The 16,673-nt window shown below is 43.5% G+C and overlaps 1 protein-coding gene and 1 long non-coding RNA gene across 2 annotated transcripts in view; one reads left to right on the forward strand and one right to left on the reverse strand.

The window, feature by feature from the left end:
• LOC147002173 (uncharacterized) overlaps positions 1 to 16,673 on the reverse strand; it is a 20,974-nt gene continuing 4,301 nt past the window's right edge. The window contains exon 3 of the long non-coding RNA XR_015044513.1: positions 1 to 1,157. This is a non-coding gene — a long non-coding RNA (uncharacterized LOC147002173). The remainder of the gene's footprint in view (positions 1,158 to 16,673) is intronic.
• LOC147002174 (protein EURL homolog) lies at positions 1,156 to 2,214 on the forward strand. The gene has a single exon (XM_085828219.1). It carries the CDS (start codon positions 1,160 to 1,162, stop codon positions 2,030 to 2,032), a length of 873 nt encoding a protein of 290 aa, XP_085684345.1. The 5' UTR covers positions 1,156 to 1,159; the 3' UTR covers positions 2,033 to 2,214.

Raw genomic sequence — 16,673 nt, forward strand, 5'->3', positions numbered from 1 at the left:
TTGTTGAGCTCCATCTTTTTCCCTCTGATCATTTTAGTCTTCGGTTGCTCAGGGGTCTCCTTGAATCCCGGACGAGCTCCCAAATGTAAGATGACCACCCCCCTCCCCCGACCCTCAGTCAGTGGTGCTTACTTCAAGATGCCCTCGAGTGAGACACTGATATACAGGTTACATCAGCAAGGTTACAGTTCAAACCTACTAGCTAAGCATATTGACCTTTAAATCTATTGGCTAGCAAGCATGGATAGATCATGACACGCATTTGAACTCTGAGACTTTCCAGAGGTTCAAGTGACTATCAGTCAGTACATTCTGGGGTTTTTCTGAGAATCGTTTACTCAAGAATGTTTCTGTGGGTGGAGAATGGAACTTAGCCTAGCCTTGACCCAGGCAGGAGGGGAAAGCTAAAGGGGGATTGGGGGAGTATAAGACTGGCAAAGTCCTTAGGGTCCTTCACAGGAACTGCAAGACACTAACAAGCCCAAGTGTGGCAAACATGGCACTAGGAGGCCTTGCTCTCCCCCTTCACTCTCCCTATCTAAACCGTTTGATTTCCTTATTTAGGCACTTTCACATTTCACCAAGGTCTATTCCCTTATTTGGCCATTTTTTTATGCTGGCACTTTCTTATTCCTAAGGCTGATCACCAACATTCAGCGATCAAAAATCCCCATTCAGCTACTCTGATTAACGTACACAGTCAGAATTTACCAATTCAGCCTAGTGATGTGGGATCCAGAGAAAAATCAAACACACCCAAGACATGCTGTTATGGTTTGTGCCCGGGGAGTGGCACTATTAGAAGATGTGGCCCTGTTGAAGTAGGTGTGGCCTTGTAGGAGTAGGTGTGTCATTGTAGGTGTGAACTGGAAGCCAGTATTTTGATAGCAACCTTCAGATGAAAATGTAGAACTCTCGGGCGGCGGAAACAATAGTGCGGATCGGATCGTGGCGCGCGGACGGTGGCCCGCGGAGCCGGACGGTAGAGGTCCTTCTCTGAGCCGCTCTGGTGGTCAGGACCAGTGCCGGGACGGACGGACGGACGGACAGACGAGACGGACAGACGAGACGGATTCCACGCCGTGCCGGACGCCCACGATCCTCGATTGGCGCCCCCGGGACCCTCCGGTCGGTGGCCGCGGAGTCTCCGACAGGCACTATGAACGAAGAGGAGCAGTTTGTAAACATTGACTTGAATGATGACAACATTTGCAGTGTTTGTAAACTGGGAACAGACAAAGACACACTCTCCTTCTGCCACATTTGCTTCGAGCTAAATCTCGAGGGAGTGCCAAAGTCTAATCTTTTACACACCAAATCATTGAGAGGTCATAAAGACTGCTTTGAAAAATACCATTTAATAGCAAACCAGGATTGTTCTCGTTCCAAGCTTTCCAAAAGTACTTACGAAGGGGTTAAAACCATCGTGAGTAAGAAGATAAACTGGATTGTGCAGTATGCCCAAAATAAAAATCTGGATTTGGATTCTGAGTGTTCCAAAACTTCCCAGCATCCCCTGTTGAATTTCAGGCATAAGCCAGAGAAGAAATTGCTCCCACAGTTTGACTCTCAGGTGCCAAAGTACTCGGCAAAAGGCTCAGCCAGAAACACAGGCAGCATCTCAAGCTATGCGCAAAGAATCCTGGAGCACAGGGAAAATACAGACTTCGGGCTGGGTATATTGGAAGACGCAGATGCATTGTGGACTCACAGTCACAACCAGGCACAGAAAACAGAAGAGACAAGCTCTGGTCCAGACGGGAATATCCAGACCCAGAATCCACGTTACAGCCGTGAAGAATTGAATTCGATGACTCTTGCTGAAGTAGTACAACTGAGTGCGAAGCTCCAACAGCGAATCCAGGAGGTTTTTGAAGAGTTAACACACCAGGTGCAAGAGAAGGACTCTCTGGCGTCAGAGCTCCATGTCCGTCACGTGGCTATCGAGCAACTCCTCAAGAACTGCTCCAAGTTGCCATGCCTCCAAGTGGGACGGACAGGGACGAGGTCACACCTACCCATGAACCACTGAAGGGAACGTAGCTGCCCGGCTTTATCCTCTACTGCTCTACTAAGCATACGGACCGAGAAAACATGGCAAGGAAGTCATGGTCCATTTTTATGGTTGTTGTACTTGCAAAACATAAGATAATACTCATTATCTTTATCTAATAAAGCAGATCACTCTAGTCCAGGTTAGTCAATCATTTGGCTTCATTGGGGGACTTCTTATAATTACTAAATGCCCCTCCCTAACTTTTAAAATATGTGACTACTTAAATATTCTGTTACAGTGTTTTATTGATCAATTTTTATTGTAACTCAGTTGTCAAAACAATAGAAGCCTAGTAAGGTCTTATATTCACCTAAACTACTAGAGAGAATTTTTAAGAGGGAAATAGAGTTCATAATATCACCTTATTTATGAGCAATATTTTAATATAAAATTTTATATAGAGAATTGCTATTTTGGGTATTTTTCATTGTCTTTATAAGTCTGTATTTGAATGGCCATGTGTATTTGCACTTCCTGTGTGAATATGTTCACCTCTGTCAAGATCGCTGCATTTTGGCGATACGGTGATTTTATAACTTATCTTTCTTTCCAAAGATAAATGTGTTTCGGATAGTATTCGGAGAAGCAGTCTACCTAGCTGAGCTGTTTTAACTACTTAACAGCATATGAAAGGGGAATTAATCGTTCCTTTAAAGCAAATATCCAAGTAAACAAAGCACATTATTGTTTTCTAATGAAAGCAATGCTGAATTAGCTTAGGAAGAAAATACTATTCTAGTTTTTATGTGTCAGTCTCCATAAAAGTAGAAGCCCTGCCCTGCTTCTTAATTCTCAAGACTTTCTTGGATGTGTTAGTTTTGGACAAAGTAGGTCAACTATCTTCAGACTGCAGGGGTCTTCCTTTGGGGGAAAAAATAAAATTATTATGTGTGCCACTTCACATGGAGTCCCCGTAATCTACGAACTGTCCAAAATCTGCTATCCACATCACTGAAGTTAGTCCCAAAAGATAATAAAAAAAACCATTAAAGAAAGAAAAGAAAAAGCATTTCAAGGTACTTTTCTAAGTTTTAAAAATCTAAAGGGATAGAAGATTACAGCACCACCCTCACCCCCCCCCAAAAAAAAAAAACTTCAATAAAAAGGATAGTATAAGCTACTTTGGTTTCATATTCTTAACTACTAAGTTAATGATAACACAAAAGCTAGTGCAAAATTACGATGAACTCTTTAGCTGGTGCTTAGAATGTATTTGTGTGGTAGATAGGTTTTGCCTGCAGAAATCTAAGGAAAGAAAACCCATTCATTGACTTGGCAGCCCCTCATGCATAAAGATAGTTTCTGCCATGAAGTCGGCAGTCTGTATCTGGGCATGGGTCAGACTTTAATATTGAACATAAATAATATTTGACTAAGCAAACAGCTGCCTCACTGTAGAAAAAGCACCTTTTCCTGATGCTAGGATGTGTTAAACTGGCCTGGCTGTGTGCATTAGTCAGTGTCCCATTGGTTTTGCTCTGTCCTGAAGAAAACTTACCTTTGAAGATTTTTGGAAGGAGTTTTTGGGGAAAAAAAAAAAGGAAAATACTTTTCAGTTTCTCTCAGTTCTTTGAGTCATCCAAAATGAATTTAAAATCTGGAGAGCAGAGGTGAACGCATTGCCTTAGTTTTGGTGAGCTTTAAATTGAATGTGTGCAATATGGAAGGGTCCACATTTACAAGCTGGGTGAAGACAACGTGTCCTGATTATGCCAGTAAGCGTTTCAGTGCTTGGTTGTTATGGTTACATGTTCCAACGTGACTGCACTCCTGCCTGGCGTAACTTCTTAAGGATGGCAGCAGCCAGCGTATTGCGCACACTTGGGCTTCTGTCTGGATGATGGAAAGGCAGTCGGGGCAGCCATAGGAGTGTGAGAGAGTCGGCTTTTGGAATGTGCAGTACTCCGTGTATGTCTATCCTAGGAGACATACCCTACGGTGCAGTCCTAAGTACCAGGGTTACCCAAAGAAAACGTTTGCTTATCTCTTATTGGCAAACACTTGGTTTACTAAAGAGTTTGGAATAATTGGAATTTCTCCCATGTACTCTTTAAGGTCTTAACTGGGACCTCTGATTCATTTCTTTTAGATATTTCACTGGAAACACCAAAGGAATGGTGCTCCTTAGTCTGTCTCTGGTGCTGGTGGGAACACTCGTACCCATGCTCATGGGTTTTGCTGGAGTACACTACTTTGTGTAATTCAACTGCCAGTTATTTGTTCGGGGTTCTTGGTTGTGGTGGTGGCTTGCTTGTGAAAGAAGAAAATTACTGGACACCTGAACTCTTCAACTCAGAGTCCTCTTACCCCTCCCATCTAGAGACTGTTCCCGGAACACTCCTGAACTTTTTACCCCAGAGTACATTCCTGAACTCTTCACCCCAGAGTCCGACCCCCTCCCAATTGAAAACTGTTCCAAGAACATTTTTTAGATAAGGGTCTCCTGGAACAAACCTAGTCCTACCCCTCCTAACTGAGGACTGTTCCAAGAACATTTTTGAGATAAGGGCCTCCTGGTACTACCCCAGAATGTTCCAATAGATCGGGTACATTGCCAAAATATAGGACACGACCCCTTGGTGACGTAAATTTGTACTTTTCCTACCCTACTCCTCCCCTTGGCTTTTTTTCCATATAAGCCTGTGAAAAATTTGGGTCGTCGTCGAATCTCCTCTACACCATGCCTGGTGTATGAGTTTCGACCCCAGAGCTCTGGTTTATATGCTTTTTATGTGCTTTCTTGTTGTTGCTTTATTAAATCTTACTCTCTACATCTTAAGTTCGGTCTCAGTGTCTTCTTGGGTATGCAGCTGTCCCAAGGCTTGAGTGAGGGTCTGCCCTCTGGGGGTCTTTCACTTGCTTGCTTGCTTGTTTTGACACAGGGTCTTGCTACATAGCTTTTGCTAGCCTAGAATTCTCTTTGTAGACCAGGCTGGCCTGGGATTCATAGCAATTCTCCTGCCTCAGGAGGAGATCTAGTGCTATGATTCAGGTATATATCTTACTCCTAGCTTGATAACGTGCTCTTGATTGAATATGCAGTTATTGTATATGCAGAAATAAGGAAGGGGACAGAGTTGAGGTCCAGTTTAAGGAAGCAGGAACTTTCACAAGTACTGGTTTCTTCTCTGTTTGGTTCTTTCCAAATCGTTGTGTGTTTTGAGAACGTTCAGAAGAAACTTCACACGTGATTTCATTAAAAAATAAAAAAACAACAACAACAACAGAAGATGTACTGCTAGTGAGCCCATACGTCTCCGAGCTTCTATGAGGAACGAAGTGAAATTTTGTCATACTAGACTTCATAGTTAAACAAGATGCATATTTTAAAAATCAGAAGTCAGATGTGATCTTAACACAATTTTTTTTCTTTAAAGATTAGTGTTTTTATGTGCCTAGCACATATTCAGGCCCTGAGTTATTAATTCCTGTCACCCTAGTACATATACAAAGGTTTGGCTTCTGGTTTGGGTTCTATTGTGTTGCCCAGACCCAAGCTTAGTGGCGATCTTACTGCTTCAGCCTTCTGAGTGGAGAGATGGGGGGAAGGGAGAGGATTGACATACATTGCCATGCTTGGCTTAAATATTCCTGTTGTCCATTCTTGTAGCATTTCTCCAGAGATTACCGCCTGATTCTCACATTAATTTCTAAGTTAGTTCTTTGGAACGGGCATTCACTTGACACGCCACGCTGATGATCCAAACAGTCTGCTTGCTTCACTGTGTGCTTCCTGCATGTAGCACTGGAGTCAAGGGAAGCCCTTGCGTTTCCAAGTTCCATGTTTGCCTCACCCATTCTTGTAAACACTTAATGATTGTTTTTCAAAACGTGTGCATCCTGGCAAGTGATTTCAGGAACATGGTTGAAGAAGACTTCGTTGCCATCTTGACAGGTAGCTTGTGGTTTCTTGGACTCTTGCTGTTTCCTGTGGACCATTGAGAAATGGCTTTTACCATTTTGTTTGTTTATATAGAACTTACCTTGGTGTTTATCCTTTTAAGACCTGTCAGGTTTTTGTTAATTTTCAAAGTCATCCTTTTTAATCAGTTTGTGTAGTAAGTGAGAATGTTAAAGATCTCGCTGGCTTTTTAAAGGGTTCAGATGTGTGACCAGGCAAAATAATTCCATGGACATGAGCTGTCATTTAATGGCGGAGTATAGCGTTCCTGTCATCACGTTTTGTTTTAATTGTTTGAAGGACTTGTTTGTTTGTTTTACTTTTTGCATTTACTGACAGATATTACTACTGTTCACGCTACAGCAAGATGTGTGAATCTTTTAAGACTTCATACGTATAAAAATTTTAATATACCCTCTGTTATGCTATGACTTAAAGCAGAGACTTGATTTGGGTCTGATTCCAAAAAAAAAAAAAAGAAAATGTAGAACTCTCAGCTCCTCCATTGCCATGCCTGCCTAGATGCTGTCATGCTTCCTGCCTTGATGATAATGGACTGAACCTCTGAACCTGTAAGCCAGCCCCAATGAAATGTTGTTGTCCTTATAAGAGTTGCCTTGGTCATTATGTCTGTTCACAGCAGTAAAACCCTAAGACAGAAGTTGGTACCAGGGACTGGGGTATATGATAGGCCTGATCATGTTTTTGTTTGGAAGAATGTGGATTTGGGGACTTTGGATTTGGAAAGCCACGGAATGATTTAAGTGGGGATTAAAGAGCCATCCTATTAGGAACATGGAAGACTTGGTTACTGTGAGTGATTTGAACTGTGGGGCACCTGGCTCAAGAGGTTTCAGTGGAGAGTTTCAGTGCGTGGCCTGGAGACTGTTTTTATAGTATTTTGGTGAAGAATGTGGCTGCTTTTTGCCCTTGTCTGAAGAATCTTCTTGAGGCTAAGGTGAAGAGACTCAGATTAATGGCATTGTCAAGGGAAGTCTCAGAAATGCCCAGCAGAGACTTTGTTCTCTGGTTAAGTCTCATGAAGAGCATTTTGAATAAGCATAGCAAGCTTAGAGAGAAAAAAATATAAAATTTATGGTTTAAGTATTAAAGAGGCACCAAGAAGTAAAATGGAGCTAAATTCTGTCTTCAAAGATATTAAATTGAATTAAGGGAATGATGACCCTGGGGCAAGATCTCACCCAGCTAGGTTTTAGGTCCAGGCATGGTAGTATAAGCCTTTAATCCCAGGAGGCAGAGCCATGCAAGTCTTTGAGTTCAAGGTCAATCTACAGAGCAAGTTCTAGGACAGCTGAGCTAGGCAGTGAAGGAGTTAGAAACAGAAAGCTGGTGATGATGTAATAGAACAAGGGGGGCCATGTTCCAGCTCTAGGAAGCAGCAGAACTTTGGCAGCTTTGGCATGTGTCTCTGGCTTTATAGTCAAGAGGAGGAGACTACTGGGGCAGTTGAAGTCGGTTCAATGGGTCCCCCTACTTAATTACCCTACTGTCTTCTTTGGCTGGCCCACTTATCATACTGCTCCTGTATCCTTAATAGACTAGATAACTTTGAGAAAGACTGAGTTAATCCTGTACAGATCTTGGTCCTTAAGTCTCGATATCAACCATTACAACTTAAGACCCTAACACTGAGGTCCCATGATTGGGCCCTCTTAGGTACTTGTGAAGAGGGAAATGAAGGGCCCAGATTACATTACAAATTCCATGTTGTTTTCAGACTTCATTTTATGATTAACTTGGCCTCTGAATGAACTCGGCTACTGTGAAAAACCCCAACTTTTTCCAAGAACCAAGTTACCTTGACAACAATCACAATTCCCCTGGGCAAATAGCCACTCCACTCCTATCAACAACTAATCAGTATTTAAGGGGAAAGTACCTAATGTCTTAAAGCATATTGATTAAGCTAGCAACCATTGTTCATACCAAGCTGAAATCATTACTAGCCAATAGAAATATGCCAAGCAAATGTCAACCAATCATATAACTGCCAAATTGGAAAGTCCCTCCCCATGCTACAGTAACCATAAATAGTCAAGGCTTGTATCCTCTTAGGACCTTCCATGCCTCCACTGTGCCGGGGAGGTTGGAGGGTCTAATCTTGAGCTTGAATAAAGACTCTTTGCTTATGCATATGAGTTCAACTCCTGGTGGTCTCTGGTGGTCTTCGGGGGACCTCACAATCTGGGAATAACAGGAAGTAGAATTCTCCTACATAAGTGTTATGCTTTCTACTAGTGAAAGTGTTATAGCTCTGCTGCAAAAGATATCCTGGCTATTGGGAGCCAAGGAATACAACAAACCTCACACAAAAGATTTATTGGGGTGGAGGTAATACAGGAGGGATGAGAAGCAGCAGGGAACTGAGCATAAGGCAGTGTATATATGGGTTTTGGGGGGGGGGAGAGGGGTGGAGATTTCCAGGATGAGTATTGATGGGATTTCAATTCCTGAGTTTGGGTGAGTTCAAGAATTAGTAGGTACTTCTATTCAGGGATTGGTGGGTTTTCATGCTCAAAGACTGGTGGGTGTCTTAATTTGGGTTTCATTGGTTTGAAAAAATACCATGACCATCACAACTCTAGAAAAGAAAGTGTCTAAATGAGACTGACTTACAGTTCCAGAGGTTTAGTCCATTATTGTCATGGAGGGGGAAACATGATGGCATGTGTGGAAAGCCTTCTGGGGTGCCGCTTGGCAGGAGTCTGACTTTGGCCAAGGACAAGGAAATAGGCTTCAAGCAGGAACCTGACATTGGCCATGACAAGGAAGTAAGCTCTGTCAGGAATAGGGCATAATAAGTACGTTTCGGCAAGAATCTAACTTTAGGCTATAATAGGGAAGTAGGGTAAGGCAGGAATTTTAATCTTAGGATGAAACAACAGTAGTAGGCTTCAGGCAAGATTTTGGGCTTGGACAAGTAAGTGGGCTCAAGCATTTTGGTCATTATGACAAGCCCTGTCACAGGAGTAATCACAGAACTTTGCTCACTGCCTTGTTAGTTCCTTATTGTACTACTCGCCCAAAATACTTGCATGTAATTAAAATGGTATAAAAAGTAGATTGGAAAAATTAAATTTGCCTTCAGTCTCAGAATTGACTGGGGTCACGCTACAGCATTGTCTACTTGTCTTTCTCTTTTCAATCCTCACTCCTGCGCTGGAGAACCCATTGACTGACTGAGCGGGCTTGATCAGGCATGCAGTTAAGTATGGTATGGAGACAGCAGAGAGTTCTACATCTTGATCTGGAGGCAGTGGAAAAGACTGTCTTCCACAGGCAGCCAGGAGAAGACTGTTCTGTACTTGGCAGAGCTTGAGCATATATATGAGGCCTCAAAGCCCGCCTCCACAATGATGCACTTCCTCTAACAAAGCCACACCTACCCTACAAGGCCACACCTCCTAATAGTGTCCCTCCCCAGGGGCTAAATATCCAAACACATGAGTGTACGGGGCCAAACCTATTCAAATCACCACAGTGGGTTTCTGTGGCAAGTTCAGGGATTGGTGGGATTCTGTTTCTTGGGCTTAGAGTCAAGTCAGGGTCAGAGTGATTTTTCCTTCAGCTCTTTTACCCTAGATCCCTCCTTTTGTTTATTAATAAACAATCTGTGGTTGGAAAGAGGGCAGTTTTATCATTAGACTCATTACTACTGATTGGGAGAGTCAAGGTCCCTGGTGCAAATTTCATCTTCACTGCCAGGGAATAACTGTGTGTTGCAGACCTCTGGCTCCGCAGCTAGGGGACAGTAATCCTACAATAGCAACTGACTAAAAGTCTTGTTAGAAATCTGTTGTTGAAGAAATCTAAACAAGAAGTTTATAAGGCAGGGTGAGATTGGTAAGATTAAGAAAAGAAGAAGAGGGGTCTGGAGAGATGGCTCAGTGGATAAGAGGATTAACTGCTCTTCCAGAGGGACTGAGTTCAATTCCCTGCAACCACAGATGGTCACACTATCTGTAATGGGCTCTGATGCCCTCTTCTGGTGTGTCTGAAGATAGCTACAGTGTACAAAGATACCCATTGCATAAAATAACTAAATAAATCTTTAAAAAAGGAAGAAGGAGGAAGAGGAGGAGAAGGAGGAGGGTTAAGAAGGCTAGTAGTATCCAACTCCATACTGGACTGTCAGTCATCTACTGGTGTGGATTCCCAAGCAAGATGAGGGATTGTAGAGAGCTGTCCACTCCCCAGACAGCTCTCAGAGAGCATGACAGGAGTGGGTACACTCCCTACCCAAATCATGCTTGGGCCTACTCAACCCCATAGAGATAAAGGCCCTGTCATGATAAAGCCAGGTAAACTTCTGTTTCCCTGCCAGGGAATTGGCTTCTCAGAAATCATGTGACAATCTAGTTTATTATCTCCAGAGATTCCTGAATTCTGCTGTAGCACTTCCTCCCTTATTCTTTTTCCTCTCTTCTCCCCTGACTCAAGCTATATAATCTAGCTCCTCTATTTCAATAAATGAACTGCCCTCCAACACAGTCTTGCCATACTCACTGCTCCTCAGCTCTTCCACACCCTGAGACTGCTGGTGGCAATGGCTGGCGGGGGTGGAAGACACACTCCTGGCACCCAAACAGGGACCCTCTAAGAGGCACAGAAGATGGTGAGTACTCCCCTTCCAAGGGACATTGATGTCTTCCCTTGCCATCTTGACCTGAGAATCAACTGGTCCTTACTTTACTTTCTTATGTGAGCCCTTGAGAAATGAAGGGGCAACTGATGTCTTTGAGCCAGGAATGCTTCCCAGCATTGACTGGGGTGATTAATCCTCTGGTTGGACCCCGACAGCCCTTCATGCATTGGCAAAAATCACCTCTCTAAATTTCTCTGAAATAAAGCCGGTAACAATGTCAGTTAAAAACCCTTAGGGACATCACTGGTTTTCTTAAATTTACAGACACTCTTTGCATCCAGCCTCAGTGGAATCCCCCAAACCACTGCAGTCCTAGGAATGTTCCCTCTATGACTGAGGGCCTCCATCCTTTTCCTTAAATTCTGCTTCTCACCAGAAGGATTCCCAAATTAGGGGCCTTTGGTCCTTCCTCAAGCTGTGAGGGGTTAAAAATCTCCCAGAAGGAAGCAATTTCGATCTGGGAGGAGTTCCTTCTGAGAGAAGAGGTCCTTCAGCTAGTTCCTTGGATGGTTTCCATGGTGAGGTCTGGACCTGAGTGCCCTATCTCCAATGAAGGCCAGAAGTCCAAGAAGGGATACCCCCTCTCCTGCCCCAACATTGAGGTCATTTGGAATGCTTCAGTCCCTCCCAGAAGAAAAATGAGGATTAGACCCAAACTCTTTACTTCCATTGATGACTCTGACAAGGAAAACCCTAAAGACTGCCCTATGTGGAACCTCATTGTCCTTGGAGGAGTCATCGAATATATCAGACAGAAAATAGCCCCTGACACCCTCACATAACCACTTCTCTTTATCCCCCACTGCTGCTTTATGGCCCAAATGCCTCATCCACTAAGGATACTCAAAAACTCTTAAAGGCTCCATCCCTTCTGCCCCCTACAAATTACCACAACAATTATGCAAGATTAGAGACTCCTTCAAACATGCCTACAATGGAAATAATACCTTGGCTTTCCCTGTTAATGTTCAACACACTCACTCTCAGCCACAAGACTGCTATCCCTACCAGGCCAATGAATTAAAAGATTAGACAAGCCGGGCGTGGTGGCGCACGCCTTTAATCCCAGCACTCGGGAGGCAGAGGCAGGCGGATTTCTGAGTTCGAGGCCAGCCTGGTCTACAAAGTGAGTGCCAGGACAGCCAGGGCTACACAGAGAAACCCTGTCTCGAAAAACCAAAAAAAAAAAAAAGATTAGACAGCCAGTATGAGAAGATGGTTTTCATGACCCTTGAACCAAATCCATTCTCCTGAGCCTTCATGCTGTCCTTAATATACCACCATGTCTGTTCCTCCTCCTGTGTAGTCCTGTTACTTCAATGGAAGGCTTTATATAGGAATAGATGCCTGCAACAGATCAGAAAAAATAAAAACTAATAATACATCCCTTGGAGCTTCCATGAACTTTTGGGCCAAGGTAATTTTTCCACAGCACCACAACAGGCTACCCAACTCTGGGGTACTTTGTATGCCTTTGTGCCCTTCAGGCCTAAGATCACATAGCCTCCACTCCCTTCCAAATCCCAAGACAGGAATTCCTCGATTCTCTTCCTCTGTCAGAAACCTGAGGGGTTTCTCTCTGATGTTGTTCCCGACCAAGTCTCTGCTGGGAAAGGCTCATGAGTGTACTACAGACTGCTTTCCTTATGGCAAGGCCTGAGGAGTTAGGTCACGCATGGCAAAGACCTGTGGAGATATTCATGTAGAATCTCCTGCCTTTCCTGAAGGAATGCTTGCTTTACTTTGCCCTTGCAGTTTTGGTTTTGCTACTGAAAGTCTTTACGTTCACTTTGTCTATGACAGATGTTTCCCCAGAATCAGAAAAAGAATGCTCAGGCCATGATGCATTTTTGTTTGTCTCTGAGGATCATGGGAGTGAAATTGACCGCTACTCCTCTGTTAACAATGGTGATGAGGTTGAGTCAAAACAAGACCCTTATGTTGGTACATAAGCCTGAAAGAGGAAAAACTGAACTCTTCCTGAACTCTCTTACCCCTCCCATCCAGAGACTGTTCCCGGAACACTCCTGAACTTCTCACCCCAAAGTACACTTCTGAACTCTTCACGCCAGAGTCCGACCCCCTCCCAAATGAAGACTGTTCCAGGAACATTTTTTAGATAAGGGTCTCCCAACTAAGGATTGTGCCAGGAACATTCTTGAGATAAGGGTTCGAACCAATCTCAGAATGTTCCAATAAATCAAGTACATTGCCAAAATATAGGACACGACCCCTTGGTTACGTAAAGCCCCTTGGAAAATCCCTTAGAATAACCCTTGGCAGAACCCCTTGGTGACGTAAATTTGTACTTTCCCTGCCCTGCTCCCCCCTTGCCTTTCTCCTATAAAAGCCTGTGAAAATTTGGGCCGGTTGTCGATTCTCCTCTGCACCTCACTTGGTGTATGAGTTTCGACCCCAGAGCCTCTGGTCCATGTGCTTGCTTGTTGCTGCTTTATAAAATCTTACTCTCTACATCCTGAGTTCGGTCTCAGTGTCTTCTTGGGTGCGCGGCTGTCCCGGGGCTTAAGTGAGTGTCTGCCCTCTGGGGGTTTTTCAAGCCAACATCCAGTTTTTCTCTTCCAATGGAAACTTAGTTCTGACATTAAATGAATAGTTGCCACTCAAGACATTGGGATGGCTTCCCATAGGGTCACTTTTCTCTCCAAGGCCTTTGAGATGGCCCTTAAGATAAAAGAAAAATGTTTTTTTTAAATGTGGAAAGGAGGGACACTGGAAGGGGGGGGGGATATCCTATGTCTGGACCATCTAAGCACTTGGAAGCCACTCCTCCTAAAACAATCTGTCCTCAATGCTGTAAAGGACTCCATTGGATAAAGGATTGCCATTCTACATACAATAAAAATATCCTCTTGAGCCTTTAAACTCTAAAAGTGGCAACCCTCAGCCCCAACAATAAGAGGGAAAACCCAGAAAATCATGTGGGTCAGTAACATCTTGGAAAACTCAGACCCCAAATATAAACATTGGGGTAAAACTGTTTAAATGCCTTATTCAAACAGAGCACACAGAACTATTTTTAAATGATCTGAGGTCCCACAAGATTGGGAACTAATCCCTGTGCCACAACCAATGGGCATAGGAGGCTCCTCCCAGGTGTATTCCACAAAAGAGACCTTCAAATCTGGAGGAGGAGCCAGATGGTGTTTCTGGCCTTATCAGACCTTTTATGTTGGACATGACCACCAACCTACTGGGGAGAGATATCTGAGAAGCCCTGGATGTGGTGCTTGTCAGTAACAAGGAAAGTGGATATATCCAGAGAGAGGACTAAAGCAAACATCCTCCCAAGGACCACCCTGAACTCTAAGAGCCCTTCTAACAGATATGATACTCTCTGCCTTGACTGGGTCTCAAATGAGTCTATCTCCGTTGAACAATGGCCTTTACCCAAGGAGAAATTAGAAGCTCTTATTCAGTTCATTAAAGAACAATTCCAACATATTTATCCCTCCCACACCCCTCCTATAGCCTATGGAATATTCCCATCTTTGCAAATAAAAAGAAATCCAAGGGATGACAGCTATTACAAGACTGTGGGCCACCAACAATACTATGTGGATCTCAGGATTACGCCAGAGGTGACTTCCCCTTGTTTCTGAAATCCTGGCCAATATGCCACGATTTGCCATAGATATTAAAGTTTTTTTTTCTCGATCCCCTACACCCCAAAGATTGTCAGTGTTTTGCCTTTTCAGTCCCCCACACTAACACTTCTGGGCCAGCCTCTAGACATGAATGGAGAGTCATCCCTCAAGGGATGGCCAACAGTCCCACTATATGCCAGGAAGTGGTGGCTGCCACACTAAAACCATACTTAGAAAGGGAATATACATTTATCATTATATGGATGATATAAATTTGGGAGATTTAAAACTTCACCTAATGGCCTCAAAGATTTACTGGTCTCCACTCTAACAAAAATAGGATTCAAAATATCCTGAACTCATTCCCCCCATCATCATCTTGGGGACAGAAATTTCCTTAACCTCAGTCTGTCCACATGGCCTGTTGTAACATTCCCCAGGTGTTAAATCTCAATATCTTCTTCCAGAGTTACCTGGGAAACCTCAAATGGCTCTGGCCGTGGCTGCCTATCTTTACAAAAACCCTACAGCCTCTTTTTGGCCTCCCAATAGGAAGTAAAAATCACACACACAACCCCAAAACTCACCTTCAAAGCCAAAGAAACTCTTTGTAAGATTAATGAATTGCTCCAGGGCATGTCTCTAGCTCGATTCACACCAAACAAGTCAAGCTTCTCATATTCAACCCTTCCCCAGCCTTGATGGGGACCCTGAATCAGACTACTCACAGAAGTTAATGCTCTTGCCTCTATGATAAAACTAGGAAGAGATAGAAGAGCCTTATAAACACTGGGCAAAGAGCAAGACATTCTTGTGATTCATTCTCTCTCTCTCTCTCTCTCTCTCTCTCTCTCTCTCTCTCTCTCTCTGATGTCCAATGGATACTTAAAAATTACCCCTGCTTTGCCATCAGCCTAATGGGGTTCTCTGGGAAAATTGATAACCATTATTCCAGCCAAGCCACTGTTGACATGGCTTCATCCTCCTTCCTTTTTCATGAAAACCAATTCCTGAGGCCCCTTCTATCCTCACTGATGGGGGAAGTTGAGGGAAACCTGAAGTCATATTTTCTACCCCAGAGATCAAGCCCTAACTATTCATTTTTGAGAGCTCCCTGGATGCTCCCTGAATTCAGAGATGCCTATGTTGTCTACACAGACCTTAAGGAGAAAGATGGCTCTTTCAACTAATTTTCTGACAGTGTGTAAGCTGTTAACCTACTCCTCTGGCTCACCAAATCCTTTGTCTGGTTAGATGAAAATCCCCTCTCCCTACTTCTCCTAAGAGTTTCCAATTTGATTCAAGGGAGAACTGCTCCTCAATTTAGCCAATATGTTCAATCTCATGTCCTCCTACCTGGCCCTATATCCAAGGGAAACACCTTTTAAGTGGAAATTTCTGGTTTCTTTGGAGACTCCATTGATATGTGATGTTTTCTGGAAATTGTCTTTTTTTTTTTTTTGTTTTTGTTTTTTTTTTTTTCGAGACAGGGTTTCTCTGTATAGCTCTGGCTGTCCTGGAACTCACTTTGTAGACCAGGCTGGCCTCGAACTCAGAAATCCACCTGCCTCTGCCTCCCGAGTGCTGGGATTAAAGGCGTGCGCTACCACGCCCGGCTGGAAATTGTCTTATGAGAGGATTATTTTTGCTGAAGCAGGCATGTGGTGTTGTGTTTGTTTGTTTGTTTGTTAGAAGTTATCTGGAAAAGGGGCATGTGATATTTTGCTACAGTGAATGCTTGAGAGAACACATGATGCTTGGAGAAGGTATAAATATAAGCCAACAGACAGTGTGGTATTGGTTCACCTTGCCACTCTTTGTTGGTCTTCATTTACCACGGCTTTATAGAGAAAAATGTGCCAAAGTTCAGAGGCTCCTCGCCACTTCCAAAGACTTGGGACAATTGGAAGAGCCTTGCAGTTTCTTCTGGATTGAAGTTCTACTGTTGATTTATGGTATATGGGAGTGGATCAAGCTACCACAGAACTGCTGATATCCTGACAAGACAAGTTGGATTCACCCCAAAGAACTATTTCTAAACAGGTCCATATCTTCCTTTGCCCTATTAACCTTTCCTTTGCACAACCTCCCGTGGATGGTGGGCTATAAAGAAGGTTAAAGCATTTAAATACACTTACTAATGTAGGTTTTAAAAAATATAAGCCAGCCGGGCATGGTGGCGCATGCCTTTAATCCCAGCACTCGGGAGGCAGAGGCAGGCGGATTTCTGAGTTCGAGGCCAGCCTGGTCTACAAAGTGAGTTCCAGGACAGCCAGGGCTATACAGAGAAACCCTGTCTCGATAAACCAAAAAAAAAAAAAAAAAAAAAAAAAAAGCCTATACTCCTTGGATGATCCAATAGCCTCAATGGGAATTTTTATGGCCACCCTTGAACAAGCACAGAATTTTTACTCACACACCCATGTTAACCTTAAAGGATTACAA

Source organism: Mus caroli, unplaced genomic scaffold (assembly GCF_978045245.1).
Source record: "Mus caroli unplaced genomic scaffold, Mus_caroli_1 scaffold_11, whole genome shotgun sequence".
NCBI classification, from domain to species: Eukaryota; Metazoa; Chordata; class Mammalia; order Rodentia; family Muridae; genus Mus; species Mus caroli.

Coding starts and splice junctions, on each gene's coding strand:
- LOC147002174 (XM_085828219.1), top strand. CDS start 1,160: ATGAACGAAGAGGAGCAGTTTGTAAACATTGACTTGAATGATGACAAC.